Here is a 27,913-nt window from a genome sequence, read left to right as displayed (position 1 = left end):
GGAAAACAGTTCGAGCGGCGGGGCTGCGGCTGAGCGGGAGCTGCGGACGCGCGGGGGCACCGGAGCCCCGCCGGAGCGGCACCGGGAGCGCGGCAGCCCCGGAAACGAGACGGGAAAGCAGCGCGCAGCCCCGGCACCGGAGCGCCACCGGCAACGGAGCGCCGCCGGAACCGCACCGGGGAAGGGCAGCCCCGCCACCGGCACCGGAGCGCGGCAGCCCCGCCGACGACACGGCACCGGAGCGCGGGGCTGCGCCCGGGCTGCACGGCTGGGCACACCTGGGCACACCTGGGCTGGGCACGGCGGGGCTGCACATCCCGTCCGCCTGTCCCCGCCCGGTTCGAACGGCCCCGGCCCCGGCCCCGCCCGACACAGCCACGGCCGGGGGCGGCGGCCCGGGCGGTGCCGCGGCCCCGCCCCGCCGGAAGTGACGCGCCAATCACGGCCGCCCGCTCGCTCTGCCGCGAACAAAAGGGATTTTCACTCACGGCCCCGCCCTCCGCGCCGCCTCATTGGCTGTGCCCGCCCCCGCCCCGCCCTCCCCGCGGCGGACTGGCCCGCAGACGCGGCGGCGGCGGCGCTGATTGGCGGGCGGGCCGTCGGTCACGGAGGGGCGGGGCGGCCGATGGGGAGCGGAGCGGCGGCGGCGACGGCGGCGCGGGGCCGGGCAGGTCGGTGCGGCGGGGCGGGCGCGGTCCTGCTCTCGGCTCGGTCCGGTCCGGTCCGGTCCGGTCCTGTCCGGCCCGGCCCGGCCCGGCCCGGCCCGGCCCGGCCCGGCCCGTCCTGGCGCGGCGCTGCCCCTGCCCCTGCGGGGGGCGGACGCAGGTGCGGGGCGGCCCGGCCCGCGGGGGCTGAGAGGGGCGGCGGCGGCGGGGCCGAGCCCCGCTGCGGGCGGGGGCAGCTGCGGCCGGGACTGGGCGGCCGCAGGCGGCGGGGAAGGGGAGGCATCGGGGGAACGGGAGAGCGGGGGGCGGTGCCGGAGGGCCGGGGGGCGTTACCGGGATCCGGGCGTCGGTGCCCGGTCCGGCCGGGCCCGCGCACCGAGCGGCGACGGAGCCGGTTGTTGTTCCCCGCGCCCGCCCTCCTTCCCCGCGGGCTCCGCTGCGGCGCTTCCCTTTGTTCGCCGCGCTTGTACCGGGCCGGTGCAGCGCGGGAGCCACCGAGCCTGGCCCCGACACCCACCCGTGCGGTCCCCGGGCAGTGCCGGTCCCGGACAATACAGCACCGGCCGTGCCGCCGGCGGTGTCCCGGGCTGGCCCGCGCTGCCCACCGTGCCGGTGCCGGTCCCGGGCCGGCCCGCTGTTCTCACCGGGGCCGGTGCCGGTGCCGGTCCCGGGCTGGCCCGCGCTGCCCACCGTGCCCGTCCCGGTCCCGGGCTGACCCGCTGTTCTCACCGGGGCCGGTGCCGGTCCCGGTCCCGGGCTGGCCCGCGCTGCCCACCGTGCCCGTCCCGGTCCCGGGCTGACCCGCCGTTCTCACCGGCGCCGGGAGCGGCAGGGCGGGCGCGGCTCCCCGGCCCGGGGCTGAAGGTCAGCAGCCAGCGATGGTTTCGGTTCTGCACGGGGGCTTCAAGGACCCACACAAAATCCATGCTGGAATTTTGCTAGTTTGCTTCCTTCTGAGAATTACTACGAAACCTAATGCGATGGGGATGGGTTTTTGTGGGTAATGCCCTTTTTCCTTTAGGGCTGAGATACAAAGGTGAAGGAAATATAAACAGTTCTCATTTTATCCTGGATCTCCACAGGAGTGATGCAATGCCAGGTAGCACTGTGGATACACAATTATTAGGTCTATGTTAGCATTTTTCATTACATGAACATATGTAATTATTGAAACGACTCAAACACCACTCGATACACGCAGAAACAATTTTGGGAACTTGTCTGTCAGGACTTCTCCAACTGGTCATTGAGGTTCTGCCATTAATGTGATGACACGACTGCCCGTGCTGGCTTCTGGAAAATGCTGGTTCCTCTTCAGGAACACAGGAAAGGCAATTAAGCTGATTCAGAATATTCGGCATTGTGGCATTGTTGCGTTGGTGTAGGTTTAGGAAATACCCTCTGTCAGAGGAGGAAGGAGCAACAAGCTTGGTTCTTCATGATGTTCTTTTTAAAAAGTGGAAGAGTTTTGAGCCAAGGGCTCGCAGAGGATCCCCAAGGTGCCTCCCCATGCCTCGGGCTGTGCTTGGGGTCCTGCCTGGGGCTCCCCTTGGGTTCCTGCCCCTGGCTCCAGCCCTGGAGGTCGGTGTATGAGGTTCCCCTGCCCTGGCACCATCCTCTGGGTGGGTTCTGCCCCTGGCTCCAGCCCTGGCGGTCAGTGTATGAGGTTCCCCTGCCCTGGCACCATCCGCTGGGTGGGTTCTGCCCGTCTGTGTGTGTGAGGGCAGTGAGCTGTACCCTGGCGGTCAGTGTATGAGGTTCCCCTGCCCTGGCACCATTCTCTGGGTGGGTTCTGCCCCTGGCTCCAGCCCTGGCGGTCAGTGTATGAGGTTCCCCTGCCCTGGCACCATCCACTGGGTGGGTTCTGCCCCTGGCTCCAGCCCTGGAGGTCGGTGTATGAGGTTCTCCTGAGCTGGCACCATCCTCTGGGTGGGTTCTGCCCCTGGCTCCAGCCCTGGCGGTCAGTGTATGAGGTTCCCCTGCCCTGGCACCATCCTCTGGGTGGGTTCTGCCCGTCTGTGTGTGTGTGAGGGCAGTGAGCTGTGCCCTGGCGCGGTGTCAGGATCACCCGCCGTGGCTGAGAGGGAGCTGCCAGCCTATCTGAGAGTTCCTCAAGTGGCACATGCCACAGATAACTCCCCCGCTCCGGTGGTGTGCGGACACTTAAACTGCTCTCCGTGGTTATTTCCAGTGAAATACCGGGAAATAGCTTTCTTAGAAAGGTGTTATCTGCTTGGAGGGTGGGCATGGCTCTGCCCAGGGGTCTCCAGTGGTCCGAAGCTGAAAGCAAGCTCACCTTTAGGCAAGCAGAAAGTGATTATCTTTGTTTATGCTTTAAACTCTGCCTCATTGTCCAAAAATGGTGGTGTATCTCGGACTCGGGGAAAATATTTATGTAATGGGTCTAAACAACAAGGTCTTTGTGGTTTGTGATCTGTGTGAGTGCGCTCAGTGTGTTTCCCTGGATGTAAAGGGGTGCCGTGCCCTGGCAGTCGCTGGATCTTGTTTCTGATGCCTCTTGGTTAAAGGTTTGGAAACAGAGGGTCAGGTTCCCCAGCTGAAGTGCCCAGATCCCTGTGGTGGAATGAGACACTTGGCAAGGGGGAGAACTGTGTAATTTAATAGAGTTGGTGTGATCTTTTGATAAAACACGGGACGAGGGAAGGCACAGGCGTGTGTAGCTTGGAAGAGCCTTGGAAAGGTCAGCTCAGGAGCCTGGAGGGCTGGGAAGGGATTTGGATTTGGATTTGGATAGGGGAAAAGGAGCTCAAGTACGTGCTTATTAGCTCTCTGACCCAGAGATGCTTCTTGTTTCTGTAGGACAGTAACAGCAAATGAATAGGGCTTTTTATCCCCCGAATTTCAGCTCCCAAGTGCAGAGTGGCCCTGAAAGGGAATGTTTGGGATTGTGGTCCATTCAGCATAACAGCCATCTGCCTGGGGTGCTCTGAAGGCTCCCTGAGATCACTGGAGAGCACAGGTACATTTTGGGGGGTTTTTAGAGCAGTGCCTTTATTTGTTGCATCTGCTCCCAGTCTGTTCCTGCAGCGGTGTGATGCAAACAAAGCAGGTGGAGATCCTCTCCTGCAGCAGGCTGCACATGAGGAAGCTGAGGCTGTACCACTGACATGCCTGTAATGTCACCTCTTGTTGTTGGATAAATGATTGCTGTGCACACTGGCTCCTGCTCTTTGTTTCTCTTAGGTATTTTTACCTGTATATTTTAGGACAGGGCTTGTTGATGTTGTTAAGCACATTACAGCCTACAAAGGCGTGGTAAGAATAGCCTGGCTTATTCCTACAACACTGGCGAGTACGAGTCACAATGGGAGTAGTTAGAATATAGAGCAGAAATTATTGCTGCCCTGACTAATGGCTTTACAATACCAAACTGCAGCTGCTAGCTGTCCTTGCTGCAAGACTGAACTGTTTGGGGAGATGCAGCTGCACGTTTCCACATCATCTCTTTTTTAGGGAAAAGCATGGATGCAGTCATGGTGTAAGTCCATGTGCAACACTTACTGTCCTGGGGTAACAGAATTATAGGATTATAGGTAACAGAATTATAGGTAACAGAATTATAGGATACACTTTGTTCTAAGATCTCCTTTTCCTTCAGGTTTATAATGTCCCAGTGCCACTGTAACCTGGTGAGTGCCTGGCAATAAAAGGTATTTCCCACTGGTATTGGTGCAGTCTTAGAACCTGTGAATTCAGTCTCAGCAAGGACTGAGATGGTTTTGAAATCAAGCCGTGCACCTCCTAAGCAATGTTTGGATATTCCACATCTACAGGCTGCCCAGGGAAATGCTGCAGCTTTGGCATGAGCACCAACACAACCATGGTAAATATCAAAGGCTAGAGCCAGGCTATGTCTTTTCTCGCTCTCTGTGGCTACTTCTTGATGGTTTAGCATTTCTTTGCTGCTTCCGTCTTTCTGAGATGGAAGTTGTAAATCACACTGCTTGCACGGGGTCTCAGCAGAGCCCCAGGCCGTGTCCAGAGGGAGGGACATGGCCAGGCTCCCACCGGGGCATCCCTGCCGAGGTCCATGCACTGACCAGAGGTGCCCAGCGCTGCCCTGGCCCGCAGAAATGGGATCTTAGTACATTGGTCCCCTAAGTTGTGCCTTTGTGTCGAGTTTTGATCAGGGATTTTTGACCCGGTGACAAACACGAGCAGATTTCCCAAGCGTTCCGCTCGTGGGTTTTCCTCTTGCGTCTGTGACCGGCTCTGCAGCAGGGACGGCAATGCAGTGGGACAGGGCTGTGGTGCCCGGCTCGGCCGGGTTTGGAGCAGCCCCTCGGGGTCCCTGCCCTGGTGTTACCCTGAGCAGCCCCTGCCCAGGGAGGGGGAGCCGGCAGAGCTGCCAGAATCGCTGCTGCCTTCTGGAATTGCGTGTAAAACACCGTGAGTGAGAGGGAGGAGTGTGGGTGTGATGGGACAGGACGCTTCCCTGCTAGCAGAGGGGCACAGAGCAATCTCTGATTTCTCTTGCTGTGTGATGACTGCAGAACTTTCTGTTCCCAGCACTGGAAAACTGCTCTGGCACAAACAAGACAGAACTTGCTTTTGTGTGTAACTCTCCAAGGCGCAGTTATGCAAATCAGCTGTAAAGGAGCAGTGGCTTCAGACAAGCTAGACTTCAGCTGAGTGTTTCAGCTGGATGGATCCTCCAGCAGGGCCAATTTAACCCCTTATCACTTGCCGCTGGAGTTTGATATCTCTGATTATTTTCTTCATGCTGCAGCATTTTCTGTTTGACACGGAGTGTGGTGAAGGATGGACATGACTTGGCCTCAGAAAAGTGTATTTGGTGGTTGTGCAAAGCACAAGACTGCATCAATGGGTATATTTTCATCAGAGACAAGGATTTAGTCTGAAATTATTTCCATTTTTAACAAAATAATGTAACAAAAAGGCTTACTATGGGACAGTGTTAAGTGTATCATCAAAGATGGAGGAGAATATGAAGCCTCTTTATATGCGGTGCAGATGAGGGATCTCTTATGCAGGCAGTAAGATGATATTTAACAGATGATGCTGATATTGAACAGTTTGAAAGAGCAGTAATGAAGTGTGTGTTTTCCGTGGCATTGATTTTTGTGGGGGGTTTGTTCCTGCTCCATCAGCTAATGGCATTCCCAGGAGCAGATCCAGCCCTGCTGAGCTCCCGTGGGTGGCCGCGCTGGCCCTGGCTCATCCCAGCTCCTCACTGGTGCTTGCAGCTGTGGGAGGCAGGTGTGTGGCCACTGTGACTTCTGAATATCCTTGTTTTTCCCCTGTCCTGTGAACTCTGGCTGCTGCCCGGTGAGTGTTGTCCTGCCCTGTCAGCCCACGCGTTCTGCCATCGCCATCTGGGAGGAGGTGACAAATGCATCTTCTGCAACTGGTGCTGGAAAATGAGAGAAAATTACCCCCCCTCAGGGCAATTGGCACTCCAGAGAGCTGGGAGCTGAGCTTAAATGAGATTATTTGTCATCGCTTCGAATACTGATCTTAATGTCCAAAGAAATGCCTACTAAACTGGGTTTCGTTATTTTTCAGGTTTTCAGGATGAATCTGGAAAAACTCAGCAAACCAGAGCTACTGACGCTGTTTAGCATTCTCGAGGGAGAATTAGAAGCAAGAGATCTTGTCATAGAGGCTTTAAAGGTAGGTTTTAAGAATCAGGATAAGAAACAAACATGACAGCAGTACCACTGTGAGTTCTGCAGAGAGCTGTACCAAGGTGAAGTTCATTACTGGTTCAGAATCCCACTGAATATCAGCAGGATTACACAGGAAATGCTGTAGGTAATTTTTGTCTCAGAAGCTGTGTGCAAGAAGCATTTTGGTATTGAAATACAGTGTTATATGTGTGTTTTCATCCTTTCTGATAAAGAACCATGTGTTTCTGCTGTGTAAAAGGTGCACCACAATTCCTTTCTAGGTTTTTTCTCCCTTAGCAAGGAGGGCTGCTCAAAGCAGGAGCTCTTCTCCCCAAGAGGGATCACAGATGAGTCTTTTAGTGACAATAACGTCACACTGAGTAAAAACCATCCCTGGCTTTGTGTTGGCTAAGCCTCCATAAGCTGGCACTGCTGAGAGCAGCAGCCCTGAGGGCTCAGCTGCTTACCCTTCCCTTTGCTGGCAGCAGCATCCTTTTATTTTGGAGGAATATTGTCACCCTCTCAAAACTGTTGGTCAGGTGGAAGGTTTGTTTTCTGTTCCAACACACACTTGCCAGTCTCTGCTCTGTCCTGAGATCCATCTTTTCACTGTGTGTGTGGTCAGAATGTGCTACCCAAACAAGCCTCCCTTCAGTATTTCAGTGTGAGATGTGTACAGTGGAGCACAGAGACCGATGGGAAGAGCTGTACCAGCTCCATTCCAGAGGCTCTTCATTGCCTACCTTCCAGTGGTGTAAAGCAATTATCCTTCCTGTTGAAATTTAACCTGCAGTTCCCTCTTGTGTGCGGAGATTAATGCACTGGGAATACCCTTTGACATAATTTGTCAAGTACTCATAGCTGAGAAGAAATTAAATGAAATTGTAACCTATGCTTGATAATTACGGAGTATGAAACACCGATCTAATGGAAGGTTAGGGCTGTTTTCCCCTTCCTCTGTCAGGGATGTGCTGCAGTGTTTCATCTCAGGGCTGTGGGGACAGCTGGGGCTGGTGGGAAAGGGCAATGGCAGCTTCAAATGCAGGCTGGCTCTTGGTGCCTGCTGAGGGAAGAGCTGCCAGCCCTGGGGTTGGAGATGCTGGAGCACTGTGAGATGCTGTAGGTGCCAGCTGTGCTGTGCTGGAGGTGCCAGCTGTGCTGTGCTGGAGGTGCCAGCTGTGCTGGAGGTGCCAGCTGTGCTGTGCTGGAGGTGCCAGCTGTGCTCTCCTTGCCTCCACAGCTGTCCCCAGAGGTGCTGCAGCCCGGGCTGGCCCTGCTGGCAGCAGCTCTGCAAGGAAAACTCCACATGTGAACTCGACATGTGTAACTGCTTCATGTGAGCAGAGGCTCAGCAGCCCAGCCCTGCCAGCTCTGCTTTCCCCGTTTATTTGCAGTGTACAGCTGGAGAAACGCTGGCCTGGCGCTGCTTTAGTCGTTGTTTGCTGATAGTAGCTGTGGTAACAGATTTACCGTGCCGCCCTGGCCCAAAGGCTTTGTGTGTGACTGATTAAAGGAAACCTTGCTAATCTGCTTGCTCACGTTTTGATGCACGGAAGTGCTGCCCTGAATAAAAACAACTTCTGAGTTAAAGATCCGCACTCTTGAGAGCAAATTTAGTTTGATTTAATTTTTTTTGTACAAAGTATATAAATGGAGCCGTAATCTCCAGCACAGGAGTGGGGCCTGGGCTGGGGCAGCTGCTGCTCCTCACACAGGTCCTGTCTGACGGGGTCCCTCCGCTCTCAGGCGCCCAGGGGCCAGGACAGGGCTCTCTCCTGCCTCGGCAGCTGCGTTTCTTTGGAGCAGTAAGAGTTCTGTCTCAAATGTGGGTATGTGTTGGGAGCAGGTGGAGCTCCATCCTCTGAACCTTCCTAGGGGATTGCATAACCCTCAACCACAGCAGTGATTTTTCTCCAGCAGTTGTGTTAAACATATAGATGTCAGTGACTGCAAATCAGGATTTTCTCTGCCTGTTTGCTTCCCTCACAGTGACAAAAACACATTTCCCTTCATGGGCTGGTTTTACTTCTGCTTCAGATTCCAGTGATTCTGAGCTCTGGTTGTTTGAGCAGAGTCCTGTGGTACATTATAGGAAAGGACAGGCACTTGCATAGGAGGAGTACCTTGGTTTGTAAACATGTCATCTGGTTGTAGCACAGTCTGCAATAATTGATATTCCTGCACGCTTGGAGACAAGCATTTTGCATCTGGCATTTAGCAGAGAGAATCCATGCGTGCAGATGACAAAGCTTAAAATAGTTTTCCTCTCCCCGATGGTATCAGGCACTTGTTGGCTGGCGCTGGCCCCGTTGCTGTGTGCCAGAATGGAGCTGCTGAGCAGACACTGCTTGTTGAGCTCGCTCCTTTTTCCCCTCTCCCCAAATCCTGCCCCTTTCCCCCTTGCTGTCTGACAGACTGACTGTATTCAAAATATTCTTTCCCAGTGCTTCAGTTTGCTTCATCTGTTTTAAAAGTTCTTTGGGAAAAAAACCAAAACTTTTTTTTTTTTTTTTTTTTTGCCTGAAAGTAGCTTCCTGTCCACTACATAAATTTCAATGTTCTCCTTGGAACAGATTTTAAGCCTGACTTCTTATTATGCTCCTTTTCCTGTAGTTATAATTGTGTTTATATCATCCAGACAACCCAGATGCTGTCAGAGAGTTGCATAATCCTGAGCTGGGCTCCCAGTCCTCCTTGCAGTGCAGGAAGGGTTGCAGGAGCCACAGGTTTGCCTTCTGAAATGGCACACCACGCCTGGAAACAATTCAATATTTAAATGGATCCCTGTCGCTGTGTTAGAGCACTCTGCTCCCTCCCCCCTGCTTTCCATACATTAGAACTGAGGTTCTGTTTACTTTCAGAAAACAGGAAGCAGCTTCCTGGCTTGTTCCTTTATGTTAATAAGGCCTCAGGCAATTTACACTGGAATAGAAACTATTTTGTGTTAATGACTGGGAGCTGGTGTTCATCTCTTTGCTCCTGAGTGCAGTGATGCACTGTAAAGCAGTATTAATGAGAAACTAGGTGTTGTTTGTTAGTGGATTTAGAAACTAGATTTACAGTGCAGTTTGGAAAACTCAATCCTGCCTCTTGTTTAAATAAAAAGAAAAGTTCAGTAACACAAAACCTTCCTGCTGTTAAATCTTTCACAGATGGGGCAAATTGGGCTTGTGCATCACTTAGAGAGCAGCTTCCATGGAGCAGAGCTCCCTTGGGTGCTGTTTATGGAGTGCAGGCATTCCTTACAGCCTTTATTGCAAGCCTGGGGAGGTTTTTGGTTGTCTCTTGCTGGAAGCAGCTCGGTTTGCCAGTCTTAAAAAGCTGATTCTGCTCACCTCCGGAGTGCCAGCGTGTGCGGGGCAGGAGCAGAGAGCTGTGCCAGGGGTTCCCTGCTGGAAGGGCTCTGCTCTGGGTTCCAGCAGGCTGGGGTGCTGTTCCCTGGTTTTGGGGGTGCTGTTCCCTGGGTTTGGGGTGCTATTCCCTGGTTTTGGGGTGCTGTTCCTGGGTTTGGGGTGCTGTTCCCGGGTTTTGGGGGTGCTGTTCCCAGGTTTGGGGTGCTGTTCCCTGGGTTTGGGGGTGCTTTTCCCTGGTTTTGGGGGTGCTGTTCCCTGGGTTTGGGGGTGCTTTTCCCTGGTTTTGGGGTGCTATTCCCTGGGTTTGGGGTTCCCTGGTTTGGGGTGTTGTTCTCTGGCTCTGGGGGTGCTTTTCCCTGGTTTTGGGGTGCTGTTCGCTGGTTTTGGGGTGCTGTTCCCTGGGTTTTGGGGTTCCCTGGTTCTGGGGTGCTATTCCCCGGTTTTGGGGTGCCCACAGCCCATCCTGAGCACGGGGCAGCCCTGCAGCACCACCCCAGCCTGGCACCAAGCTCCCAGCAAAGGAAGCTGCAGCTCTGTGCTGCTGGACGTTTCTTGAGGAAGCTGATTCTGTTTTTCAAAGCTGATAACAGCACAGATAACAGGTCTTACTTGGGCAGATGTGGGTGGCTCTCGTTTGTCAGGTCTGCTCACTCGAGGTAATGATGGCAATTAGGGCAGATGCTGCATTTGGGCAATTCACTGGTGGCTCATCCTGGCATTGCTGCATTGCATTGCATTGCATTCACTGGTGGCTCTGTGCCTGCCATTGCTGCATTGCACTGCATTGCATTGCATTCACTGGTGGCTCTGTGCCTGCCATTGCTGCATTGCATTGCATTCACTGGTGGCTCTGTGCCTGCCATTGCTGCATTGCATTGCATTCACTGGTGGCTCTGTGCCTGCCATTGCTGCATTGCATTGCATTGCATTCACTGGTGGCTCATCCTGCCATTGCTGCATTGCATTGCATTGCATTCACTGGTGGCTCATCCTGGCATTGCTGCACTGCATTGCATTCACTGGTGGCTCATCCTGCCATTGCTGCATTGCATTGCATTGCATTCACTGGTGGCTCATCCTGCCATTGCTGCGAGTCCCACTGCAGCATTTTGGCATTTACTTTTGGGCAAACCAGAGGTCCCCACCCCATTTCCCTCCTCTCTCAGTGCTTGCTGTGACCTCAGCCTGCCTTTATTCCCGACTTCTGTCTCTGGGGAGAGAAGCTAATAAGGAAGTTCAAGCTGTAAGAAGCTATTTAAAGCTTATTCCACTCTGTGCTGCATGAAGGAGGAACTTCTGTGCAAATTATCACCGGAGAACTGCAAACTCAGTAGCTGGAGTTAATTAAGAGTGTGTTTGTTGTGTACCAAGGGTTAAAACCTGAACTCTGAAATTACAGGGAGGAGAAATGCTCTACTTGATGTCCAAAAAAAAACACTTGAAACAGGTCCTGGAAATTCCCTGTTTGATGTTCCAGTAAAACAAGTTGTAAAGATTACTGAACAGAGAGAATATTCTGTCACATAAACAAGCTTTCAGTAGAAAGAAATATTTTATTTAAAAAAAAAATACACAAATAGGTTATGGGAAACATCCCAAAACAGCCTAGCAATCCCAAGAGGAAACAGTAGCTTTTTCCTAACAAAGCACAGCCTTTGCTTTGCCTGCCTGCACAGGAAACATCTTTTCAGTTGGGTCAGATGTTACTTCTGCCCCATAAAATCGGAATTATCTCTTCCCAAACAGACTAGCAGTGGTCCATTGCCCAAACTGGAGCTCAAAGCCAGCCAGTTTCACATGGAACCCCCTCTGCTTATGGCTAATTTTTCCATCTCCTGGAAGTTTATTTTTAGGGGTAGTTCACATGTAGAGTTCCTTCTTTTTTAAAAAAGCACCCCAAGCTTATATATTATCTTTGTTTCCTGTGGGGAGAGGTCAGTTTGATAGTCTTGAAAATTGCTGAATAATCCATTTAATTGTTTCTGGAATTTGAGTATTTTGTTGGGAAATCCACAGTTCTGCATGTTGGAGATGATAGAGGTGGAGGTACTAAATCAGAAGATGTAATTGCGCAGAATTGCATCTCCTTTCACAGCACCGTTGCTGATGCTGGAGGTATTTGTGTCGTCTCTGGTGTTCAGATGAAGTGTTCCACTCCTTAACTAACACTGCATTCTGTAACCTCATTTCTTTTCATTTAACCTTGATTTTCTGTGGATTTGTGTTTTCTGTGCTGAGATCTAGGTTGATTTTTTTCACTTTGGGCTCACTAATAGAGTGTTCCTCCATCACGTTCCTTCTGTTCTGAGAGCTGAACTGCTATTTAAGGTGGAGTGCAGCTGAGACAGGCCACAATCAGAAGGGTTTGGGATTTTGATGTGAACTCCAGTGGCAGCAGCTGGGCTGCAGAGCTGTCTCAGGGAGGGGCACAATCCTCTGTGGCATTTCCACACCTGTGTAAGGTAACTCTGGGGGCTGTGGCACTGTGAATGCATTTTCCCTGAGCTGCCCCAGTGCCCCATGTGGCCCCTGGGCACTGTGGCACTGTGAATGCATTTTCCCTGAGCTGCCCCCGTGCCCCATGTGGCCCCTGGGCACTGTGGCACTGTAAATGCATTTTCCCTGAGCTGCCCCCGTGCCCCATGTGGCTCCTGGGCACTGTGGCACTGTGAATGCATTTTCCCTGAGCTGCCCCCGTGCCCCATGTGGCTCCTGGGCACTGTGGCACTGTGAATGCATTTTCCCTGAGCTGCCCCAGTGCTCCAGGCGGCCCAGGGGCTGCTCTGCAGGACAGAGGTGTCCAGGCTGGAAAATCCCAGTTTGCATTCCCAACGCCAGAGCGCTGGGTTTGTTTGTGCAAACGGGGTGTGCTCGGTGGAGGGTGACCTGGTTAAGACTTTCTCCAGTCTAGACAACTTTAATTAAATGTTTATGCTCTGCTGGCTACTGAAGAAGAATAGCTGGACTTGAGAAAGCCCTTAATGTTATGATAGTCTCATCTGTTTGTCATGCTAGTTCAGGAAAATGCTTAATTGCTCAGAGTAGCAAGGAAGAGCTTCTTGTTCTTTCCCAAACAGGAAATAAACCACCCCATGAATTCGGAGTGGGTGGTTTATTCGCAGTTCAGAGCCTGTGAGGAGCAGAGGAAAACGTGGCTTTGGTTACACCTTCAGCACTGCAAAAATCACCTTATCTCGGGTTTTGGAGCTCTTCTTTGGTAGAATAAGACTGCCCTGCACAAAGGCAGGGTTTGTGTGCACAGCAGAAGCACTGGTGCCCTTCTGAAGGGTCCCTGCCGTGTTTCTGGGTGGAATGGCAGCACTGGGATGGGGTGGCATTAAACTCATCTGTCAAAGCAGCGAGGCCAGCTGGATGGAGATCCCAGTTCATATTTACAGACTTGTTAATGCTTGAGTCACTTAGAAACTCCCTCCACACTTATATGGAGCTTTCACTGAGTCACTTTTATAAACACTTCAGAAAAACAGAAGATTCCCTGTTCCTAAAAAAACCCCAAACCTGTAGTTTTTCCTGTGATTCATTAAACCAGGGCTGCCCCATTATCCAGGGCTGCTCTCCCATTTCCAGGGCTGCTCTTTTCCTTCCTCTCCTTTTTATTATTGTGCAAAGTTAGAACAATATCTGAAGCTGTGATCAAAGGTGCCCACGGCTCCTGACGGATATTGCTGATAGAGAGGGAGGGGTGTCTGTGAGTGTGAGCTGTTCCTCTGTGTGTGTTTACTGCAGGGTTAAAATCCAGCTCCAAACTGGACTCACAGGGTGAATGTCTCTAATTTGGTCATGGAGAAGATATTTTGGGTTGGGTTTTTTATGCCTCTTGTCAAGGTAATGCAAACACTTTTCCTTTTAAGACCAAAAATGAATTTTTTTAGTTTATTTCATGTTAATCACATGGCTGCATTTCAGAATGCAGGTGGGAGCAGCAAATCTCACCAGCTCTTTGAGTGAAGCCAAGTTGTGTTATTTAACTCTCAGTGTTGCAGTGTGGCTGTGCCAGCTGCTGTGGGGATGTTCCATGATTGTGTGACTCCTGCTCCAGGGAAGCGTTTGTGGTTTTGGTGCTGGGACATGACAAAAGAGCCATTCCAAGAGGCACCGGCTTCTGAGCTGTCTTTCATTTGAGCCAGGCCCATCTTTCCCATCTGAATGCCGTGCTTGTGCAGCCCCATCAGCAGTGGGTGATTTCTGACGTTTGCCATTGCTGTTCATGGGGGTTTCGTGCGAGGCTGGCGCGGCTGGCACGCAGAGCTCTGTCCATGCCATGCCCAGCTGCAGCAGCAGAGTCGGGGGTGTGTGGGCTCATCCAGGGCCCTGCAGCAGCTCCAGAGCTGCTGTGCTTGCCTGGCCATGGGAGATGTGCTGGCTGTGCCCTGCAGCCGGGAGCAGAAGGTGGAGCACACCTGGGCAGGTGCAGACAGCGTGGGTTTGGAGCAGGTGCCCCAGGGAAAACGTGTGTGCTGTGTGTGCTGTGTGTGCTGTGGCAGGAAAGGACATGCAGGGTCAGAGCCCTTGAGGAGGTCACTCATGCTAAGGTGTGTTCTAAGTTAAACACACTTTGATCAGGTCCTGGGGCTCCCTCCTGCATTTCAGTGCTGCAGAGGGAGCCCCATGTTCCTCACTGGGGACACACCAGTGCAGAGCAGCGGAGCCATTAACCCCGTTCCTCATTGGGGACACGCCAGTGCAGAGCAGCGGAGCCATTAACCCCACGTTCCTCACTGGGGACACGCCAGTGCAGAGCAGCGGAGCCATTAACCCCACGTTCCTCACTGGGGACACGCCAGTGCAGAGCAGCGGAGCCATTAACCCCACGTTCCTCATTGGGGACACGCCAGTGCAGAGCAGAGGAGCCATTAACCCCACGTTCCTCACTGGGGACACGCCAGTGCAGAGCAGCGGAGCCATTAACCCCACGTTCCTCACTGGGGACACGCCAGTGCAGAGCAGCGGAGCCATTAACCCCATGTTCCTCATTGGGGACACGCCAGTGCAGAGCAGAGGAGCCATTAACCCCACGTTCCTCACTGGGGACACGCCAGTGCAGAGCAGCGGAGCCATTAACCCCATGTTCCTCACTGGGGACACGCCAGTGCAGAGCAGAGGAGCCATTAACCCCACGTTCCTCACTGGGGACACGCCAGTGCAGAGCAGAGGAGCCATTAACCCCACGTTCCTCACTGGGGACACGCCAGTGCAGAGCAGCGGAGCCATTAACCCCACGTTCCTCACTGGGGACACGCCAGTGCAGAGCAGAGGAGCCATTAACCCCACGTTCCTCACTGGGGACACGCCAGTGCAGAGCAGCGGAGCCATTAACCCCACGTTCCTCACTGGGGACACGCCAGTGCAGAGCAGCGGAGCCATTAACCCCACGTTCCTCACTGGGGACACGCCAGTGCAGAGCAGCGGAGCCATTAACCCCACGTTCCTCACTGGGGACACGCCAGTGCAGAGCAGAGGAGCCATTAACCCCATGTTCCTCACTGGGGACACGCCAGTGCAGAGCAGCGGAGCCATTAACCCCACGTTCCTCACTGGGGACACGCCAGTGCAGAGCAGAGGAGCCATTAACCCCACGTTCCTCACTGGGGACACGCCAGTGCAGAGCAGCGGAGCCATTAACCCCGTTCCTCACTGGGGACACGCCAGTGCAGAGCAGCGGAGCCATTAACCCCACGTTCCTCACTGGGGACACGCCAGTGCAGAGCAGAGGAGCCATTAACCCCACGTTCCTCACTGGGGACACGCCAGTGCAGAGCAGCGGAGCCATTAACCCCACGTTCCTCACTGGGGACACACCAGTGCAGAGCAGCGGAGCCATTAACCCCACGTTCCTCACTGGGGACACGCCAGTGCAGAGCAGAGGAGCCATTAACCCCACGTTCCTCACTGGGGACACGCCAGTGCAGAGCAGCGGAGCCATTAACCCCACGTTCCTCATTGGGGACACGCCAGTGCAGAGCAGAGGAGCCATTAACCCCACGTTCCTCACTGGGGACACGCCAGTGCAGAGCAGCGGAGCCATTAACCCCACGTTCCTCACTGGGGACACGCCAGTGCAGAGCAGCGGAGCCATTAACCCCACGTTCCTCACTGGGGACACGCCAGTGCAGAGCAGCGGAGCCGTTTGCACCCTGCAGGAAACAGAAGCTGTGACCTGTCCTGGTACCAGTGCTCACAGAGAATCAGAGATGCCAGCTGCAGTCTCACATCCAGGTGTTGTTTCTGGCAGGTGCCTCAGCCCTGCTGGGCGTGGGTGGTGCTGTCAGCGACACACCGCTGTGGGGAATGGAACTCTGTCACAGCTTTTCACAAATGCTCAGGGTTCAGCCCAGAACCACTTCACTGGAAATCAGTTACTCAATTTCTCTGAGCCAGGACGCCTCTGAAGGCTCTTTTGAATCTACATCTGGTTTTCTGTGTCTTTTGTTGCATAAATATTTGGTTTCTTATCATGGTGGTGAAGACACAGATAATACTTTCATATCTGTCTATGGGATTTTGTTTTGTTTTCAGACCTTTACAGTCATCATTGAATAGGATAAGCCTATGGGTATCCTGACAAACAGATTTCCATGGAATGGCTGATTCATGGAGTGATTGGGGTTGGAAGAGAGCTCTGAGCTCTTCGAGTCCAGCCATTAAGCACTGCAAATGCAGAGCCTGGGATGTGTGAGTTGTCTTAATTCCTACAAGCACCAAAGGAAACCTCATCATTCCTGTCTTGAGAAACTAAACTCTGTTTAGTCTGGATGAGAGCATTAAAGATTTTATTAACAATTCACAGACTGATGGCTCTTGCGAGAGTGAAACTCTTTTAATTGCTCAACATGAAATTCTTTGATGGTGACACGGCCAAGGAAAGCACACAACTGCTTCTTTCACTGATGCGACAATAAATGATTAAATCTTTTGTTGAGCAAGAGTTGGTACTTACCTTCTTTCCTTTCACAGCTGTGGAATGCAAGCCATGGCCCTGGCAGGTAGCTGTGGTATGAGGATGTTTGTAGACTGGATATATTTGTGGAGGTGCTGTGTTTTTAAGCAAGATTTGTCTTTATTGCCTTTATTTGTAGCAGATAACAGGATATGAATCAGACTGTGTTAAATTCTCTTTAAATGGAAAACTGGGGAAAAGGAGTATTCGCTACAAAGCCCTGTTTCTTTAGCTATTTGAGTATATTAAAATGCAAATTTGTTTTTGTGTTGCAGGCCCAGCACAGGGACACATTCATCGAGGAACGCTATGGGAAATACAACATCAGTGATCCACTGATGGCTCTGCAGAGAGACTTTGAGACGCTGAAAGAGGGGAACCATGGTGAAAAGCAGCCAGTATGCTCCAATCCTTTGTCTATTTTGAAAGTGGTGATGAAGCACTGCAAGAATATGCAGGAGAGAATGTTATCCCAACTGGCTGCTGCAGAGAGCAGGCACAGAAAGGTAGGTGTTGCCTCAATTAGGATGTGCAGAGGTTACAGCTGCATTTTAATAACAAGTTAACTTCAGCAAAAACGCTTCAGTTCCTGAGGCTTGGTAACTGGAAGGACTCTGCACCTTTGTTTAAACTTCTCACTCCAGAGGATGCAGCTGGTGAGCTAATTAGTTGTAATTCCAGAATTTGAAATGTTTTTGTTGGGACACACCAAAGAGGATCCAGCTTACAGCTGGGAGGTGTAATGCTTCCCAAAATGCAGGAAAGGCTTTCTGGAACTTGGAATTCTCAGCAGAACTATCACTGTTCTGCCTGGGACTTGTTCTCTGTGGTTATTTAAGAGCTGCTGCCAGGGGAAGGCACCTCCTTGTGCTTCCCTGAGGAATATGGAGTGACCAAAAGTATTTTTCTTGCCATTTGGCCTCTTCAATGAAGCACCTGTTGTTCTTCAGACATACCTTTAATGTGTATTGACACCAATAAAGTGCTTGGTCATGTGTCAGGCCATGCTACCACAAAAATTGATGTCACTAGAAGTAAGAACAAGGCTGGACTTTGCTTTTCAGCCAAATATCCAACTAAGTCATACAGTAAAATCAGATATTGTATCACCTTTTCCTCTTCCCATCTACTTCAAGTATACGAGGATGTATACTTGATAATATTTAAGCATTATTTGGAAGCTTAAATTTCAGGAAGACTGAGGAGCTGCTAAATTCATGGTGAGCATGTGTTGGGAGAGCTTAGTTCTGGTGATGGGATAAGCAGAGCCTCTTGGGAAGTTTGTGTTCTGGCTTTTTTGTTAATAGCATTTCAATTATTCATGTAATTCAGTGTTAAGGCTGAAGGAGCTCCTTCACTGGGCCCTTATGGGAAGCAGTTTCACTTCAAGAGCTCATCTTGTTCTTAAGTGGAAGAACAAATTAATGTTCTTTAAAATAAACTTTGCACTGGAGCCCTCAGATGGCTGTGAGGCAGGGGGAGCAGCCAGTGGGGAATTGCTGCAGAGCCACAGAGGGTTCCTGCTCTGGAGCCCTGGGTCTGCTCGTGCTGCACCTCTGCTCCTGCTGGCCCTGCAGCGATGGCCCTGCCAGGAAACTCTGACCTGCAGGGGACAGGAGGCACCGACTGGAACACAGGAACTTCCAGCCGAACACGAGGAAAAACTGACTGACTCTGAGGGTGACAGAACCCTGGAACAGGCTGGGGAGGGCTCGTGGATTCTCCTTCCCTGCCAGCGTCAGAACCCTCCTGGGCTGATCTGTGCAGCCCTCTCCAGGGCAGGGGGGTGCACTGGGTGATCCCCAGAGATCCTTCTGGAATGAGGGCACCATTCATGGCATGGGCAGGGGGGTGCACTGGGTGATCCCCAGAGATCCTTCTGGAATGAGGGCACCATTCATGGCATGGGCAGGGGGGTGCACTGGGTGATCCCCAGAGATCCTTCTGGAATGAGGGCACCATTCATGGCATGGGCAGGGGGGTGCACTGGGTGACCTCCAGAGATCCTTCTAGAATGAGGGCACCATTCATGGCATGGGCAGGGGGGTGCACTGGGTGATCCCCAGAGATCCTTCTGGAATGAGGGCACCATTCATGGCATGGGCAGGGGGGTGCACTGGGTGATCCCCAGAGATCCCTTCCCGCCCCAGCTGTTCTGGAATGAGGGCACCATTCATAGCAGGAACCTCCCAAGGATATTGCACAGTCTGGGGGAAAAGCGTGCAATTTAGACATTTAATAGTAAAATACGTCCAGTGTGAGGTTTCCCTAACATCTTTCACGAACTGACTCAGTTTGACCAGATAGTAACACACATTGGACTTGTCCAAAAGCTGCTTCTCTGTGACTTGAGTTGAGCTCAGGTGTCTGGAGCTGCAGTGGTGGCTGTGCCATGGAGCTGCTGTGGTGGCTCTTCTGTGTCACTGGAGCTCCTGTGTCACTCTGGAGCTCCCGTGTCCCTCCAGAGCTGCCCTGGTGTCTGTCCCATGTCCTTCTGGAGCTCCCGTGTCCCTCCAGAGCTGCCCTGGTGTCTGTCTCATGTCCCTCTGGAGCTCCTGTGTCCCTCCAGAGCTGCCCTGGTGTCTGTCCCATGTCCTTCTGGAGCTCCCGTGTCCCTCCAGAGCTGCCCTGGTGTCTGTCTCATGTCCCTCTGGAGCTCCTGTGTCCCTCCAGAGCTGCCCTGGTGTCTGTCCCATGTCCTTCTGGAGCTCCCGTGTCACTCTGGAGCTGCCCTGGTGTCTGTCCCATGTCACTCTGGAGCTCCTGTGTCCCTCCAGAGCTGCCCTGGTGTCTGTCCCATGTCCCTCTGGAGCTCCTGTGTCACTCTGAAGCTGCCCTGGTGTCTGTCTCATGTCCTTCTGGAGCTCCCGTGTCACTCTGGAGCTGCCCTGGTGTCTGTCCCATGTCCCTCTGGAGCTCCTGTGTCACTCTGGAGCTGCCCTGGTGTCTGTCCCATGTCCCTCTGGAGCTCCCGTGTCCCTCCAGAGCTGCCCTGGTGTCTGTCCCATGTCCTTCTGGAGCTCCCGTGTCACTCTGGAGCTGCCCTGGTGTCTGTCTCATGTCCCTCTGGAGCTCCTGTGTCACTCTGGAGCTGCCCTGGTGTCTGTCCCATGTCCCTCTGGAGCTCCTGTGTCACTCTGAAGCTGCCCTGGTGTCTGTCCCATGTCCCTCTGGAGCTCCCGTGTCACTCTGGAGCTGCCCTGGTGTCTGTCCCATGTCCCTCTGGAGCTCCTGTGTCCCTCCGGAGCTGCCCTGGTGTCTGTCCCATGTCCCTCTGGAGCTCCTGTGTCCCTCCAGAGCTGCCCTGGTGTCTGTCTCATGTCCCTCTGGAGCTCCAGTGTCACTCTGGAGCTGCCCTGGTGTCTGTCTCATGTCCTTCTGGAGCTCCCGTGTCACTCTGGAGCTGCCCTGGTGTCTGTCTCATGTCCCTCTGGAGCTCCTGTGTCACTCTGGAGCTGCCCTGGTGTCTGTCCCATGTCCTTCTGGAGCTCCTGTGTCACTCTGGAGCTGCCCTGGTGTCTGTCCCATGTCCCTCTGGAGCTCCTGTGTCACTCTGGAGCTGCCCTGGTGTCTGTCCCATGTCCCTCTGGAGCTCCCGTGTCCCTCCAGAGCTGCCCTGGTGTCTCTCCCGTGTGCCCCCGGAGCTGTGCACAGCTCTGCTCCCTGCCTGCCCGCTGTCCCATGGAGCTGCTGTGGTTTCTCTTGTGTGTCACTCTGGCTCTCCCGTGTGCCCCCGAGCTGTGCTCAGCTCTGCTCCCTCCCTGCCTGCTGGGGCCCTGTCCCTGATGTCCCTGTGTTCGGGCAGGTGATCCTGGACCTGGAGGAGGAGCGGCAGCGGCACGCGCAGGACACGGCCGAGGGGGACGATGTCACCTACATGCTGGAGAAGGAGCGGGAGCGGCTCACCCAGCAGGTACCAGCAGGGCGGGCTGGGCTGGGAGAGCAGCACTCGGAGCTGTTATCACCCTGATATGGAAACAGCCCTGCCCCACTGCTCGGCGTGCTTTGGTAGCTGAGCGGTGCTGGAAGGTGTTAATAGGCAATCAAATGCTTTGAAATCTTACTTCGGCCTGAAATCCGAGGAGTTGGGAAGAGAAGGATTGCCTTTACAGCTGATAGCTCGCTGCAGTACTCAAAATTCAGAATAAGTCACGGAAGATCTCCTGGGGGTGTCGTTCAGAGATGCTAATAAATATTTAAGCCACTGTTTTCTGTTACTCAAGCCTGTAGCCTTTGTTAAGCATACATAACACATCAGCATTTTAAGGCCTAAATGCCTTTAAAAGGCAAACTGACAAAGTGGTAAATGAGGTGGAAGGAAGCTTTGCTTGTTCTGTCAGTGCATGGCAGACTGGGTGTGTGTCTCACTAAAGGCCAGTCGAATTTCACACAGGATAAAACTACTAGGATAATAATTGTTACTGTGTGCAGGCTGAGTTCTGCCAGGCTGTTTTGCTGATTTCTGGTGCAATAACCTCTTTCTTAGCCCTTGTCATTTTTTACTGTGTAATTTCTCAAGATACACAAACCTGTTCCCTTTTGGGGTGTTTCCCTTCATTTGCTTTCAGGAGGTTTTATGGTACCCTTAAAATCTCTTTTGTTCTTAACTTCAGGTGGAGTTTGAAAAGTCCCAAGTGAAGAAGTTTGAGAAGGAGCAGAAGAAGCTGTCGAGCCAGCTGGAGGAGGAAAGGGCACGCCACAAGCAACTGTCTTCCATGCTTGTTGTGGAGTGCAAGAAAGCCACTGCCAAAGCAGCTGAAGAGGGCCAGAAGACAGCAGAGCTGAGCTTGAAATTGGAAAAGGAGAAGAGTAAGGTGAGTAAACTGGAAGAGGAGCTGGCAGCCAAGAGGAAGCGAGGCTTGCAGATGGAAGCACAAGTAGAAAAGCAGCTCTCAGAGTTTGACATTGAAAGAGAGCAGCTGAAGGCTAAGCTGAACAGAGAAGAAAACCGTACAAAAGCACTCAAAGAAGAGGTGGAATGTCTGAAGAAAGCCCTGAAGGAGCTGGAGGCTTCCTGCCAGGAGCACGGTCCCCCCAAGGCCGTGCATCCCGGCCCCTCGGTGACGTCCAGGGGGGTCACAACTGACAGTCCCCCGGTGAAGTCAGTGTCCTGCCAGACCGAGGGCCTGCAGGCAGAGCGAGCAGCCCCTGCCAGCGCCAGCAGAGCTGCCCACGCCGCGTTCGCCAGCCCCTCTGCCCCTGCTCACTCCTGTGCAAAGTCCAACGGGCACTGTGACACGGACGGGCCGGCGGCTGGGCACACGAACGCTGCGCAGAGCCCGGCTCACAGGGAGAAGCCTGCCGCAGCCCCGGAGGGCGCCGTGGAGAACGGGAGCTCCCCTGCCAGAACAGAGTCCCCGGTGCAGCAGCTGCCCTCTGCCGGGGCGTCCCTGTCCCCCAGCAGCACGGCCGCCTCCTCCCTCACCCCGTCCCCCTGCTCCTCCCCGGTGCTGGCCAAGCGCCTGGCGGGAGCCTCTGCCGGCAGCCCCGGCTACCAGTCCTCCTACCAGGTGGGCATCAACCAGCGCTTCCACGCGGCCCGGCACAAGTTCCAGTGCCAGGCCGAGCAGGAGCAGCAGCCGGGGGGCCTGCAGAGCCCCCCGTCCCGGGACCTGTCCCCCACGCTGGCCGACAACTCGGCCGCCAAGCAGCTGGCGCGCAACACGGTGACGCAGGTGCTGTCCCGGTTCACCAGCCAGCAGGGCCCCGTCAAGCCCGTGTCCCCCAACAGCTCGCCCTTCGGCACGGACTACCGCAGCCTGGCCGGCGCCGGCGGCCCCAGGGCCGAGCCCGGGCACTGCCCCGGCCCCGCCAAGGTCTCCAGCCCGCTCAGCCCCCTGTCTCCGGGCATCAAGTCTCCCACCATTCCCCGGGCAGAGCGGGGCAACCCTCCGCCCATCCCGCCCAAGAAGCCCGGCCTGGCGCAGTCGCCCGCTGCCGCTGCCGCTCCCCTCGGCAAAGGCTCCTCCCTGGGTGCCCCCGTGGACGTGGCCAGCAGCTGCTCCGGCAGCTCCGTCGTGTCAAACGGCAAGGACCTGGAGATCCTCCTGCCAAGCAGCAGCTAGTCTCCAGAAAACGGGAATGTGACATTCCACAGCTTAGCTTACCCTGCAGCTAAGACGCTGTTTTTCCACTCCGTGTTATTTATTTCCATAGTAGCAGATTCTGTCTGTATAAAGCATTTAGTATATTTTTTTTTCCTTTTTAATAGGTAGGAAAATATTTTTGTTTATGAAGAAACCTTAACTACAGCTATACAGTAGCCTCCAAATGCCTCATGGCAGCATTCAAATCATTAGAGATAACAACCATAATCATGTGGTGGGACCTATCAATCTCTAATGGGACTGAAATGCTACTTTTAAATTATGCAGAAATAATTTTTGCAGACTTTTTATTCCAGATGAACATTTTATAAAAGTGCCTGAACTAAGCCTGCAATATGAATGTGATTCTCGGGAAAAGGTGAGGAGGGGAACATCTAGCTGCAGAAACAAATTCTTCTGAGTCCTGAATGTTGAAACCAACACTGGTTTTCCTTTTAATTCTTTCCGTTTGCTAAGGTAAGTCAGCAAATGTGCTACAGATTCTGCCAGGTGAGCACCAGAGTGGTGCAGCCAGCCAGGCTATGTCCTTCAGGACACAGCTCCCAGCTATTTGAGGAAGCACACAGGAGTTTCTTGGGATAAAATATAGTTATCATCCAGATTACTTCTCTGTCCATATAGCTCTTCCTGCTTTCCTGCCAAGGTGCCTGTGTGCTTTACATGGCTCAACTCTGGTTTCTGGTGTATCACCTGGAATTTTCAAGCTCTTCAAGCATTCTACTGTTGTGTGTAGAACTTCTGAGAAAAGGATCTTTCTGTTACTTGGCAAAGATCTCACTATTACTTGAAAAAGTAACTCATCCATCCAGTACAGGTTTTTTGCAACACCTGTAACATGGGATCTTCAACTTTAGACAAAAGCAATAATTTTGTTCCCCATCTGTGTCAGTTAAGTCTGACTGACCTGGATTTTACCCACTAGCTGTGGCTAGCTTTCCTTGGCTGCAAATATGGAACCAAATCATTGCTGCTGTGGAATTAAATATGTGGATATGTGTGCCACACACATACATGCTAAACACACAGTGTATTAGGGAAGTATTTATCTCTTCTCGATCTTCTGCCTCATATGAAGAAAACATGGCAATTCACTGAGATTTTAAAAAATTCCTCAGTGAGGAATCGCCTAAGTTTGAGGCAGATCTTGTGTGTGGAGAAGTATTTGGACCCAGGAGACGCAGGTGGTTCCTGTGCAGAAATATTTGCTGCAAGAGAACCAGCAGGCCCAGCACAGTGGTTTTCTGAGTCGCTGTGCTGAGAAGCCCAGGACAAACAGCACAGATCAGTGGCACAGGCTGCGAGCACGACCCCGCGTTAATGATCTCGGTGTTGGACCGGAGCTGATCCTAAATTTAGGAACTGGACTGGCTGCTCGGTGCCATCCAGCGTGGAGCCCTTCCCTGGGCAGCCCAGTGGTGTTTGCACGGCTCCCGGTGCCAGAGACAGTTATCCCTGGGGAATCCTCAGTGTTCCATCAGGCAGGGCCCCTCTGTGTGGGGAGGGTCCCTGTGCCATGGAGGGGCAGAGCTGCTCATGCAGGGAGGTTCCCATGCAGGGAGGTTCCTTTGGGCTCTGGGCCTTGGAGCTGTGCCATGGAGGGGCAGAGATGCCCATTGCAGTGAGGTTCCTCGGGGCTCTGAGCCTCTCTCTGCAGGACAGGGAGCTCTGTGCTGCTGGACTGACCCACACAGCCAGGGCAGGGCTTTAGGGCTTGCACAGACCTTTTGGGCAGTGCTATTACGGGCTGTTGTTGCTAATCCAGTGGAACGGTCTGTGCATTTACAGCAGGGACACAAAGGCAGCCGGAGCTGAATGGGCAGGGGCTCTTTTGGAAGCACATTTATTACTCTATTAACTAAGTGTCCGCAGCGGATTTTTTTGCTCTTGCTGAGAGTAAAAGTAAAAAAGGATGGGCAGGTGGATTTTGGCCCATGTATCCCTTCTGATTGAAAAGTGAGGCTTTTGTATACACTGCTTTAATGAGTTTCTTTACTTTTACATTATTCTGACTGGTATTATCCCCCTTCTTTATTGATAGCTCTAGAGAGAGAGATACTATGATGAAGTCTAATAGGAAATGCACTGAGTACTGTTTCTTCTAAAATACAATATGGGAAGGGGTATGCAAAAGAATGTATTTTTGCTAGTAGACTAACTTCTGAAAGAAACTAAGCACAAGGGATTAAAATGGATCCAACTAATTCAGTAAGACATTTAGAGTTAGTATTTAACTGTTGATGTAGATTCTGTGTGAAAGCAACTAAATATTTCTTCTCTAACTCACATGTGTCCTAAGCAGACATTGTTGCAGAGTTTGTCACTGACTAATGGAGTATAATGAAGTGCAAAACATATAACACTAGTATTAATTCATTAACACTTGTAAATTTGTAAAGCCAAATGTACCAAGCTGAAGTCTTTAATCATTTTTATAGCTGATGGCATTAAACATGTTAAACATTCATATTATCAATAAAGGATTTTATTTTTAAGATGTGCAAATTGCTTAAGGAAATGTTTGCGGTTGGGGCTGCCCAGCAGGAAACACTCCTGCTGTTGGTGACTGGGCATCTGTGCCCACCTGGGACCTGGAGCTTTAATGTGAGAAATGTGAGAAAAGGGAGAATTTCTTGTGAGCACAGTGGGTCCTGAGCAGTCTTGGCTGCTGCAGCCAGAGCACATTGCTCTCCATGCCCACACACCTGGGAGCTGGGAGGTGCCCCGGGGCAGCTTCAGGTGGCACAGCACACTGTGGGTGCTCCACACTGCTCTGCCTTTTGGTACTTGTAAGTAAAGGCAGTTTTCCTAGAGTACCTGTGCCACAGGATTCTGAATGGATGAGATTTATAATCATGAACACTTTGGGGCTTGGGGAAGGAGATGCCCCAGTGCCCTGCTGATGTTCAGGCAGGATGCATCTCACGGGAGCTCCCTCTGCAGCCGAGGAGCAGCTCGGGTGTGCCGCAGGACGGAGCTGGGAGCAGAGCCCGGCTGCAGGAGAAGCTGCTTGGCCCGGATGCAGCAGGTCCGTGCACAGAGCCCTCACCTGTGCCCGGGGCTGGGGCTGCTCCCGGTGCCCCCCTGCCCTCTGCAGGGCCCGGCCCGCCGCTCCCGAGCCGCCCTGGTGTGCCTCAGCGGTGACCCGGTTCCCTTATCTGTGCCTGCTCAGCGGAACAGGCCTGGCAGCGCTGGGGAGGAGCTCCCGGTTCATCTCTGCAGGCTGGATGCCATCCCCAGGCCGTGCCAGCGCCGGGCCCGGCCCAAAGCCGCCGAACGGGTGCGGCTCCCGTCCGAGCCCTGCCCGGGCAGGAACGGAGCTGCCGTGCTCGGCCACCGCCCCGCTGGCTTTTACAGCAGCGGTGTCAGTCCCTGCCCACGCGGGGAATGCTGGCAAACCCCTGGGGTGGCACCTCCGAGCCGGCTCCCCGTGCCCCCCATGCCGCGCTGCGAGCCGGGCACGGGCGTTCCCCGGCCCGGTTCCAGTGCTGGTGCTCCTCCGGGCAGCCTGGGGAAGGACGGGGAGCCCAGGACAGGGCACGGATGCCCATGGCAGCCCGGGAAGGGCTCGACCCGTGCCCGGTGCGCGGCGCAGCGGGGCCGCTGGAGGGCGACCGGCGCCCGGGAACGGGAACGAGAAGGGGAACGAGAAGGGGAACGGGCCGGGGCCGCTCCCCGCCCGGACCCGGCCCGGGCTGCTCCGTGCGAGACCGCTCTGGGCAGCGGCAGCGGCGCGGCCGGGACGGGACACGGGGCCCCGCGGCCAGGCTCCGCACGGAGGGGCGGATCCGGCACGGCGCATCCCTGCAGGACAACCCCATCGCAGGGCATCCCACACCGCGCCCCACCGCAGGGAATCCCTGCAGGACAGCCCCATCGCAGGGCATCCCTGCAGGACAGCCCCACCGCAGGGCATCCCACACCGCGCCCCACCGCAGGGCATCCCTGCAGGACAGCCCCACCGCAGGGCATCCCTGCAGGACAGCCCCATCGCAGGGCATCCCTGCAGGACAGCCCCACCGCAGGGCATCCCACACCGCGCCCCACCGCAGGGAATCCCTGCAGGACAGCCCCACCGCAGGGCATCCCTGCAGGACAGCCCCATCGCAGGGCATCCCTGCAGGACAGCCCCATCGCAGGGAATCCCGCACCGCGCCCCACCGCAGGGCATCCCTGCAGGACAGCCCCACCGCAGGGAATCCCTGCAGGACAGCCCCATCGCAGGGAATCCCGCACCGCGCACCCCACCGCAGGGAATCCCCGGCAAGCGGGGACCCACATTTCTGTCAGGAAAAGCCCCTTTGCCGTGGCGTGCCCTCAGCCCGAGCGCCAGCTCCGGCCCGCGGTGCCGGCGGACGCGGTTTGTTTGCACAGCGCGGCCCTGGCTCTCCCGTCCGCCGGCCAAGGAGGGCTTCAAGCGCTGAGTGTTGCTGTGAAGAGTTTTCAAAATGCTGCAGGTTCAGCACAAGCAAACATGCCGAGAGGCTGAGCTCTGCTCACCCCGCTTCCCTGCCCGCTAATGCCCCCGATAACCCCGGGGCACCGCCCGGCGCCGCGCTCGGCCCGGGACAGCCAGCCCGGGATAGCCAGCCCGGCCCCGCCAGCCCGGGACAGCCAGCCCGGTCTCCAGCAGCCGGTTAAACCACCTGGGAAAATCCCTCTCAGGGCTATCACCATCTCTTTCGGGGTGAAGACAGTGAAGGAAGCACAGAGGGCTAGGTCTGGAGGTTGTAACAACGCTTGTGCTTCGGCTGCAGCTCTCTGCTTCCAGTTCGTGCATGCTCCTGGCATGTTTTCCTGGGCACAAACTGGCCTGGTGCCCACGTGCCATGGGCAGAGACCCCTCCGGAGCCCCTGTGCTGCCCAGCAGTGCCCAGAGCTCCTGGCTTGTCCCTGCAGCCAGGTGCCAAAATGGGAAGGTGGTGCCGGATGGCTGTGAGCAGGTGCAGCTGCAAACCCCAGTAAACCACCAATAAACCCTGGTGACTGCAGGGTGAAGAGCGGGGTCTCCAGGGTGTCCTGCAGGAACAGCTGCCCACAGCCAGGTTTTGGCCCAGGGACAGCACTCGGGGTGTCTAATGCAAGGTCACACAAATGGGGACAGAATAGACCCGGACGGAGATACGGGCTGGCCGTGAGGGAGCAGCGGGCAGGGTCAGGGTCAGGGTCAGGGTCAGGGTCA

The 27,913-nt window shown here is 54.2% G+C and overlaps 1 protein-coding gene across 1 annotated transcript; it reads left to right on the top strand.

The window, feature by feature from the left end:
- The first annotated feature begins 628 nt into the window (after window positions 1–628).
- Window positions 629–24,389, top strand: CTTNBP2NL (CTTNBP2 N-terminal like). Its single transcript, XM_054293952.1, has 5 exons — window positions 629–671; window positions 6,213–6,320; window positions 16,903–17,133; window positions 20,433–20,540; window positions 21,241–24,389. The coding sequence occupies exons 2-5, from the start codon at window positions 6,222–6,224 to the stop codon at window positions 22,690–22,692; spliced, it is 1,890 nt and encodes a 629-aa protein (XP_054149927.1). The 5' UTR covers window positions 629–671; window positions 6,213–6,221; the 3' UTR covers window positions 22,693–24,389.
- The last annotated feature ends 3,524 nt before the right edge of the window (window positions 24,390–27,913 follow it).

Source organism: Melozone crissalis, unplaced genomic scaffold, assembly GCF_028551555.1.
Source record: "Melozone crissalis strain CALT ecotype California unplaced genomic scaffold, PUWL_Pcris_2 ptg000198l_1, whole genome shotgun sequence".
NCBI classification, from domain to species: domain Eukaryota; kingdom Metazoa; phylum Chordata; class Aves; order Passeriformes; family Passerellidae; genus Melozone; species Melozone crissalis.
Note: the sequence above shows the minus strand (reverse complement) of the source record. Positions and strands in the feature narration are given on the sequence as shown.